Source organism: Miniopterus schreibersii (assembly GCF_964146895.1).
Source record: "Miniopterus schreibersii genome assembly, chromosome: X".
NCBI lineage: Eukaryota > Metazoa > Chordata > Mammalia > Chiroptera > Miniopteridae > Miniopterus > Miniopterus schreibersii.
This window is the reverse complement of record NC_138104.1, coordinates 55,104,970-55,115,038: the sequence shown is the minus strand read 5'-3', so window position 1 is coordinate 55,115,038 and position 10,069 is coordinate 55,104,970. Positions and strand designations below refer to the sequence as shown.

The following is a 10,069-nucleotide window of genomic DNA, read 5'->3' as shown; positions in this document are numbered from 1 at the left end:
GATGAATGGATAGATAATGAAGGAGGAATGAAGAAAGAAGGAAGAATTAGAGAAGGAGTGCTGTTGAAAGGAGACTCAGGAGGAATGAGGAAGCTGAAGAGGCATGGCAATAAGAGGAGTAAGGAGAGGAAAAAATGAAAGAGAATTAAAGGAAAGGGAAAGAAGCAAAGAAGAGGGGAGAAGATAATATATGCAGAAGTAAGGAGAAGAAGGGGAAGGAGGGAGGGAGGGAAACAAAGGAGACATGGAAAGAGGGCAAGAGGAAGGAAGATGAGGAGGAAGAAGAGATAGGTGGAACAGAGAAAGTAGAGGAGAAGGTTCGGTGGAAAGAAGATAGAGGGGAGGAAGGGAGAAAAGGAGATGAAAGGGGGAAGACAGGAGTGTGAGGAAAGGAATCAAGAAGAGGAGGAGAAAAAAACCCACTCTTATCTTGGCACCTTCCTGACACACACAGTTATACCCTTCAAAGAGTCTTAATAAGTGTCTCCACATGAAAAGCAGTGGCAGATAGTTACTTCCTCCTCATCTCTCTTGAGTTGAAATCCTCAAAGGCTAGAGGGATAGAAATAAATCAACAGTGAACACATTACACTTCCTCTTTTTCCAGAAAAAGAAAGGCAAGACTAGACAGTACAAATTTACATTAGACAAGGTATGTTAAATGTAGAATCAAGAAACAGAGAATTTTTTTTGATTTTGTGGTGCTAACTTGAATTGTCACGGCATTTAAAGGAAAATTATCATCAAATTATTGTATGTTATCTGGAGAAACAACTCAGGTGATACTGAGCAAGCCATTTAACTGCCTTGTCTTTTCCTGTAAGATTACTCATTCTCATTCTTCCATAGGCGATAAGACTACTTACATTTATAGGGAGCTCTAAGTTCCCAGAGAACCCAATTAAATTTCAGGAACTATGCATTTCTCTTCTGTCACATTTCTGGGAATATTTTGGACACAATATGGACATTGACTTCTTGTCCATCTAAGTAAAATATAAATAATCTCTGATGGCTCTTGCAGCTCCTGAGACAATGTCTAAGATGTCAGAAGACAAGTGCCATGGCCAGGTGGGCACACAAAGAATGGAGAAGGGAAGAGTCTCCTGAATCAGAGATGAAATTCAGGAGACCCAAGTCAGAATATAACTTTCCTTTGAGTTATGTAAAAACATCTCTGATGAACCTGGAGATCTAATATCTTCAATTTACTTACTGTTGAGAGAAAGAAAATGTTGGAAAGGAAATAGGAGAAAAGACAGACAGAAGAAAATGAAAGAGGGAGTGAGACACATATGGTGACTCACATGGACCCCATCCCTCAAATTCCAACCCCTTCCTCCATTCCCCCCACCATGTAAAACGAATTAAACTTAATTATTTTGGTCCCACCCTATCTGAGTTTTTGAGGATGGATAATCTATCGCGGTCTGGGCAGCTTAAACTCTAGGCACTTGTGGATAGAGAAAAGAGGTTTCCATCTCTGGGGATGGAGGGGGACTGGGTAGCTCATCAAAATCTTTGAATCGTGGGAATTTGGGCACTCCAGGATTGGGATCCACCCTAGCAGTGTGGTGAGTGGGTGAGACAGAGCTCAGTTGGCGGTGCTCCCTTCTCAGTCGGCTGATTCCATCTAGTAGCATCTTCTGGATTTCCATGATAACCTTCTGAACTTCAACATGGAAGCTATCACTAAGCCAGCAATAGATGTAAGGGTTGTAGCATGAACTGCTAATTGCAAGCCAGTGGAGGAAGAAGTAGAGACTGTTGTGGCTTGAGATGGATTCACTGGATAGCAGCACCAGATAGAGGTTGAGGGGAAGCCAGCAAATAGTGTAGACAAGCACCACCATGATCAGCATCTTCAGGCTCTGTTTCTTCTTCCCACGCTGGCAAATGTACGTGTGAATATTGATGTCATCAACAGCATTATGGATCCACAACTTCTTGGCTACATGACCATAGACCACTATCAGCACCATCAGTGGCAAGATGAAGAAGAGCAAAAAGGTGCTCAGGTCAAGGTATTTCCAAGTGGATTTTGAAGTATAGGAGAAACTGGGGAGGCAGGCAGTTTCTTCAGTTATGTTTCTAGGTCATAAGAAAGACAGAGAAAGAGAAACATTAACTTAATTTTCCTTTTCCCTTAGCCCCACAGTCAGGTGTTATATGGCAGCCAGGTCTTAAGGAAGAGACATATTTACTATTTGTGTCTGTGCTAGGACTGAAGACTAGAGTTATAAAGCAGGGAGTTTTAGTGTTCACTGATTCCAGACATCAAACAACGGACCCCAAACAGAAAGAAATATGCCTAGCAACCCATTGTCATGAGAGTTCTTGGATCCTCTTAATAAATTCCAGTGTAGAGAAATTTATTTTTGTACCCATGTTTTGAAATGTGCTGTTCCAGCCCCTATTCCATTCCCCTTATTCCACGAGGCTTCCAAGGTAATGGGTTGCTGGAATCCAGATACTGGCCATCCTGTGTTCCTCTTACCCAGTCTCCACTTGGTAAAGCTTTTGGTAAATGGCATGTGGCAAAGCAGCACAGGTGCTCACAATCCAGATGAGAATGATGCAAACATTGCCTTGCATTGGAGTAATTCGGGACTTCAGGGGATATAGCATCACCTGGAAGAAAAGACCCCAGCCCAATTCAACAATTCATATTAGGGTTATTTACTAGTCATTCCTCAACTGACATTCTTTTGCAAAAGTGCAAAGACTTGCTAGGTGGGTGAGTAATGTGCTGCAGGTACTAGTTCTGTTGACTGACAAGTTACATTTTGTTTTATGAAAGAACAAAGTTGGTTAGTGTAGAGAGAAACATTTCAATGAGAAGATAGTGATCCAAGTGGACTGATTTTGAAGTTTCTGTCTCCCAGTTGGGAGTTCAGTGGAGAAGAGAGATGGATGTCCAAAAGTGTAACTTATTTTTTCTTTATCATATATTGAAGGGTGAGCACTCCACATCCCTCCATCCTTCCTCCCACTTGATTCCCTTTATGTCCCTTTCCTTTATCCCTCCATCCCTTCCCATCTTGATCCTTCCATGGTCAATCTTTGCTACCTCCCTTCCTCTCTCTTCCTTCCCACCTTCACTTCGTCCATGCCCTCTCCCAGCTTCCTTCATCTATTACCTAGATTTCTCTATGGCCTGCTGCATCTGGTTCCAGCCACAACTCCTTCAATCTCCCTCCTATGTTCCTCCTACTGCACTTGTTTCCTAGCTCCCTCCCATCTGATTAACCCAGCTTCTCACCCTTGACCTTACCTCCTTCCTTTTAACTCACTTCCATCCCTCCTCTCAACTCCTTCTTCCTCAATCTCTCAATTTCTTTCCATTTCATATGTTCAGCTCTCACTCACAGACTTCAAGCCCACCATTCAGGCTCAACCCACCACCAGCCCTGAAGCCACACCCTCCTCTGACTCATCCTTTCCCTCTTTCTTCCCTTAGCCGGTCCTGCAATGCAGCAAATAAAAAATATTTTCCAAAGGAGAAGGAGGACACTTTCTTATCATTTTCTTATTGCTGCATTTCTGTTTCCATAGCACCATATCAAGGATGATGGTATTTTTATTACATAAGATTTGATATGGCAAAAGTCTGTAATTCACATTTTGCAATCCATATATATATATATATTCACATAGATTGTCTCAAGGAACTCAAAGAACATTTAAAATTATGTGTTCTTAGCTGCTTCCATCTATCTAGAAGAAAAACCTACTCCTTTATAAGGCCTGAAGAGCCCTGGGAAACACATACCCGATGACGGTCCAGGGAAATAGCAGCCATGGTCATCACAGTTACATAGGCACAAGAGTACTGAGCAAAACGACTGAGGTGGCATGTCATCTTCCCAAACACCAAGGAATTACACAGATAGCGCACCTGTGGGAGAAAGGACATGGTGAGGCACCAGGACTCAGTCCTGGGTATTCTCCTCTTACAAGCTCAAAACATAAGTAGAGAGGCCTCCTTGCTTCACCAAACTGCTGGCATTATTGTCGTGGGAAGCAAATATTTCCACATTGCAGCTCTCATACCCTCATGCCCTTCCCATCTGTTTCCACAGAAATGGCCCAGCTTGAAGACACAGACCTCATATCACAAAAATTGTTAGCCACCTTCCATTCCAAGCATTGCGTTTGAAAGATGGGAATACTGAGGCTAAGTCTTTGTGACAAAGCTCACCCGAAAAATGACACCCCCCCCCACCTGCTTCCTTAAGGCACACAAGTCCCTTAGCCTCTGCCAAGGCAGGAGATTAATTCAGCAACGCAATCACAATCATGTAGCTCCCCTCCCCCCAAGTTCCAAGCCGTTTACATCTCTCAGCCATTCCTGTCTCTACGCACTTTCCAAATCAACTGTACCCGCTTCAGCGCTCCTTCCCACTACCCAGCTCTCTGTTGCAAGTGCAAAGTTGCGTTTCTGCTCTCACGGCCTGAGCCCCGGATCGCCCTCTTCAGCACCCAGCTTACCATAGTGAAGGGAGAGCTGAGAAAAGCAAGCATCATGTTGGTCACGGAGATGTTGACGACAAAGAGGCCGGTGGCAGTGTGCATCTTCTTGTACTTCATAATCACATGGTTTAGGACCCAATTGCCTAGTATGGCAGCAAATACCACTATGGTGTACCCTATTACTAGCCAAAACTGTACCCGCTCATCCTGGGACACCATCTCTGAAGCCATGGGACCTGATGTGTCAGCCAGGTTGCCCATGTTTGAGATATGGTCAGGTAGCTTATGGATCACGGAGAGCACGCTATCCGGGCCTGAGCTACCAACCGCTGACGCGGCATTAGAAATAGCCTGCAGCACCTGGGAGGCGGTGGAGGTGATCAGATCATCAAACCCGTTTGGCACACTCAGAGCTTCGGGGGTCAGTTCGTCCCCATAGCTCATGGTGCTGGGGTTTGGGAAAGCCCCTTGGGGCGATTCGGTGGTCGGGGCGTCCAGCCTGACGCCTTTGGAAAACCTCAAAATCCTTAAGCTGTTGAGCCAAGGAGAGCCAGGGGAAGAGAGACGGAGGGATGGGGGGGTCTCCACAGAGCTCTGGGGGAGCGCTGCTCAGCTTCCTGCAGCTCTGAGTGGGTAATGCACTCTCCTAGGTGTGGGAGGGGTTGGGTAGGAGGATGGAACGGAGGGGACAGGCAAGAAGGAAAGCGAAAAAAAACAGCCGCTGGACCGGACTCGGAGTGGGCAAGTGCGCAGAGCTGAGCTGAGCTGGGCAGTGGAGCGTGAGGCTGGCGAATGCGGCTGGCTCCAAACGTTCCGCAGCTTGGGGTGCGCAGGCAGTGCGGGTTTCGAATTCTGGACAGCAGCGCCAGGCGTCCCCCCAGCGGCGTTCCTCCTTTGCGCAGTTGGGGGTCCTTCCGACTAAATTTCTGTCTCCTTGAATCAGTCTATCTAAGGCCTGAAGGCACTGTGCTCTGAGCCAGTGAGGGCAGCGGCTTCTGCAACAGCCCTTTATAGAAAGTCTAGGGGCTAGCGAGAGAGCCAATGGGGAGCCGCGGTTGAACCCCCTCCCTGTCCATCCCCGCCCAGGAGCTAAAGGGGTTGGCAAAGTCTTTGCTCCTGCATTCTCAGGCCCCCTCCTTTCGCTGCTCTTCCCTGGCTCTCCCTCCTCCCTCTTGCTGCAGCTGGCAGCCCAGACTTAGAGGATCTTCTCTAGGCAATCCCCATGATGGGCCTTCTTCACCTCCCTTTTCCTTTACTCTCCTTTTTATCTTCTGCACCAGTGCCCAAAATACCAGCTAGGAGTGTGGCACAGGGAACTGAGAGGGGGCTGTGGCTATCTGGCTGACTACTGGACAGGCAGCTTCATTATCTCACTGACAAGCTGTATGCCTCATTCCGTACTAGCGACCTGGTTGACCCTCAAGAAACAGTGGTTTCCAGGAAGGGTCTGCACAAATTTTGGAGTTGTGCAAGGAGAATGGGGCAGAGGACAGTTGGAGAATTGGGAGGGGACACTGTACAGTCTCTGAGAGCCCAACTGAAGGTGTCTGGAACGGGGTGAACCTAGCATGATGCTGATGCCCCGCTTTCTCCAACGTGCAGCCACCAGCTTCAAAAACGCATGTAATGACCCCGGGTTTTGTGTCCAGCCTCCTAGGGAGATACTGCACTTTTGTCCAACACCCAAGGAGTACCAGTTTGGGAACTGTATGTGACAGGTTAGTGGGGAGACTGACCACGGTGCCCAAGGAGGGTTTAGGGTTTGGGAAGCTTTTGCAAATAGGTTGATTACCCCAGAGTCTGATGCTGCAGGAAGTGAGAGTTGGAGTTCTGTCTTCGGAGTTGCAGTGGAAAAGAAGTTGGGGCTGGAGATTCCAAGACTGCCCTTTCTCTTGAGAGTTTCAGGTTTCTCCCTGGAGAAGGGATCAAGAGACATTTGAATCACAACTAGAGCAACTGAACTGCTTCCCTAGAGGTGCTTGAGGGAACACAGCAGTGCCCTGAGCCTTTCAGAGTTTGAATATTTTTACCTTACAATTTCCTACCCTTGTTCCACTCATTTACAAGTAGAAAAATGGAGACTTGAGATGGAAAGAGCTTAAAGAAGGTCATAAAGGTAATTATTTAAGGAATTAGGACTAGAAATGAGATGTGTGAAGCCTAGCAGCCCAGGGTGTTTTGCTTGCAGTAAGTTGTCACAGAGAAATCCTGGTGTTTGTTTCAACCATAGCATCAACACTTCCCATCTGCCCCCCACTGCCCATTTTGAAGGGGTTATGAAGAGAGCCAGCAACTGAACCCCTCTTCTCTTATAGGAGTCAGTAAAGGAACCACATGATATCAATAACTACCTATCAAGGCATAAGCAGGAATTCATTATCACTATCATCATCATAATTATTAATATCACCCAGGCATCAAAAATTATCAATCAGCCACAGCAGACTTCTGCTGTGTGTGTGTGTGTGTGTGTGTGTGTGTGTGAGTCTATCTGTCTTTCTGCCCTGGCCATATCCTGCTGTTTGTGGGTTAAAGAACAGTTAAGGAAGAGATTGGAAGGTTTTGCAACATTTCTTGGGTATCCCCACTTGTGGGAAGAGGTTGACTGGCAGGTTAACACTGAATGACTAATCAGAAAATCTAACTAAAGCTTGTGAATGGGAGCTAAGCCTTCTGAATATAAACCTGGGATTTGAAAAGTTATATGGTTACCAGGCAACTTCTTAAAAACAAATAAAGAAAGAAAAAGACCAAAGAAAAGAGGAAATGAAAAAAATAGGCTGTATCTTATTTGGGTAGCCCACAGAAAAGAGAGACACAAATAAAAACATTAAAAAGAGTTTATGAATGTTGACTCTACCATATAGATCTACATCAGTGCTCGGAATAAATGATCTCTAGTTTGATCCTTCTGCAGCAGTTGCTGAAAGAAGACCACCAAGAGACATCTGCTGAGCACTCAGGAGGCATTTTCTCTGTACCTGCGCTGGGCTGGATTCCCAAGAGCTTCAAAGGGCTCCAGATTTGGTAAGGAATAAAGGGCACATTGACATGTAGTCAAATATAAGACTTTCCTAAAATCTAACTGGAGAATTGCAGAGGTTCTGTGGCAGGGGCCAGAGTGGGAAGATCAAATAGGCAGAGGCAGGACCCAAGAGCTGAGATATAGAGACATGGTCTTAGCCTCCACCAGCCTCTTAGGTATGGTACTTACCATCTTTGGCCTCTTTGAGGCAGAGTTACTGCATCTCTCAAAAGGTGTTGGCAGCACCCAACTCCCAAAGAAGTGAGGGTTCCATACAACAACATTGCTAGATTGGATTCAACAAAGAGAAAAACAGTGCAGATTATATCATACATCTTCAAACTTTTGACACCACTGCTGTCTTTCTTCAACCCAAGCACTGATGCACATGTGAACTTCTAAATCTCATGAGCTAACTGAAACCTTGCATGGCATCTTTAGTTAGTTGGGGGACAGAGAGGGAGGACTGGGATTAGTGCTCTCATCTATGTATACATTTCATCATTGGGACAGGAGGTTGCCTGGCCATCTTTGGGCCAGGCACTTTGGGAGATTGGAAGAAGAGAACTCAGCACAGTCTCTCTTCTTGAACAGCTTACAATTACACTAAGGAAAAAAATCCACACTCTGGAAATAGTTCATTCCAGGCAGGCCCAAAATATGCAGACAGTTAATGTTAGAAGAGCAAGCAGTGTAGGTGTGGAGTGGGGGTTGTAAAGGTTTTGCAGAAGAATTAGCATTTGAACTGGGGTTTGAACAATCAGCTGGACAGAAATGAGCAGAGAAGAGGGAGAGAGGGTCATGAAACTTGAGCCCTCAAAAAGCAGGAGCAAAGCCACAAAGAGGGGACATTTTTCCTGTCTCATTCCAGAGACAAGGAGAGAAGAAATTTTGAGTGGAGAGTTTGGTAGCTGCAGTTCTAATGCATTTCTCTGGCATTGCAAGCTTTTTAGGTATTTTCTGTGAAGATGGAGAGTTGAGGAAACTAGTTTTACTGTGACCAATGGGAGAAGGCAAGCTCCTTGGCATAGTGAGTCAGAACAGACATATTAATTCATGTAATCTTTTCAAGTTATTTGTCCATCTATCTCCTGGCTTTGCTTAGGCAAAACAACTCTTAGTTTTTACAACTGTGCCCCTCTGGAAGTAGTTAGTTTTAGCCACTACAGACCATTCACTTAATGTACAACTACATTTCACATCTAGTTTCCTCTTTTCTCTAAAATCACCACCACTTTCCCCCTCTAACTTCTAAGTTATAAAAACACAAAAACATGTATCCAATCACATAAAAACAAAACACACAATAAGTCATAAGGTATCTATGTCTTTCACCAGACTTCCAATGACAGCTCCAAAATCACCTTGGTTTCCTGGCTCTCAGTGCAGTTCTCAGTTCTCCCCAGTGAATCCCTAAAGGTTCAGTTCCTTCTCAAATCCTGAAAAGATACAAAAATGGCACAGCTGCTTCAGTCAGTCTCAACATTCAATGGAGACTGAGTAAAGTTTTCCTTCCAAATCCAGAGTCCATGGATCCAGGAAGGACTGCAGTGGTCCTCCTTAGTCACAAGATCTGCTTAACCTCACTCAGACAGGAAATCCTGTGATACAAAGGTAAACTCTGGTGCAAGCAGAATCTCTAATACTTATCTTCTCCCTTACCATGTTTTTCCTGTCTTAATCTAACCTTGATTTCAACTCCTTATCTTCTATCTGCTACTCTGTTTTTGTCTCAATTTTCATTCAGGCCTGGTGCCTGCTTGGAGCCCTTACTTAATGTCTAAGTTCTTGCTGCCTATTGATAGGGCTGCTTGTGATGGTCAGCCCCTTCTTACTTCCACCAAGAATTCTCAACACTGGATTGCCCACCAGATTGGCCCCTCTGGTGCTGACAGATTGTGATGGACTTATCACACACACACAAAAAAGCATCTATGCCCTTTGGGTATTGTGCCAGGCTCACCAGGCTGTGCTACCATAGCTACCATCTTTTATTGGGGATATGGTACTCTCAGCTGCTTGACCCACTTCTAGGCAAGAATTCCAAACCAATACTAATTTCATCCCAATATCCCATCCTCTCTGCTGTAGCAACAAGCAATCCTTGATGCTTCACATCTAATTTCACAAGTTTCAAAGTTCAAAGGCTGTCTTTGCAACACAATTACCTAATTGAATACAATAGCCAAATATTCTTCTGTCCAAGAAGTTACAGATGACTATGCCAAGTTGAAGTCCATGTTGTAGTCACAGACAGCTTTAGAAGGTTATCCCTGCTGGAATCCATGAACTAACATACCAGGACTGGCTGGAAAACCTCTCTAGACAGGAGCTTCCAGCTCTAGGGGAAGAACAGAAGCCCCGCTACCAAGAAGAGCCAAACAATAGAAGGAAAAGCATATGGTGACACATCATTTCAAATAAAGACAGAGATTACCCTGTTGTTGCCAACTGCTGGGGTCTGAGGGTAGCAGGGCCTAATGGGACAATCAAAGATGAATTCCTGAATTTAGGAGTTCTTTGGCTTTCAATTATGCCATCTCCTGACCCAGTGAAGGTGTTTCATTTCCA

At 45.1% G+C, this 10,069-nt stretch overlaps 1 protein-coding gene across 1 annotated transcript; it reads right to left on the bottom strand.

Annotated features, from left to right (window-relative positions):
• Positions 1–698: 698 nt before the first annotated feature.
• LOC308551233 (G-protein coupled receptor 83-like) lies at positions 699–5,472 on the bottom strand. Its single transcript, XM_081125645.1, has 4 exons — positions 4,492–5,472; positions 3,773–3,898; positions 2,498–2,631; positions 699–2,091 (listed from the first exon to the last, which is right to left on the bottom strand). The coding sequence occupies exons 1-4, from the start codon at positions 4,915–4,917 to the stop codon at positions 1,440–1,442; spliced, it is 1,338 nt and encodes a 445-aa protein (XP_080981771.1). The 5' UTR covers positions 4,918–5,472; the 3' UTR covers positions 699–1,439.
• Between the last annotated feature and the right edge of the window lie 4,597 nt (positions 5,473–10,069).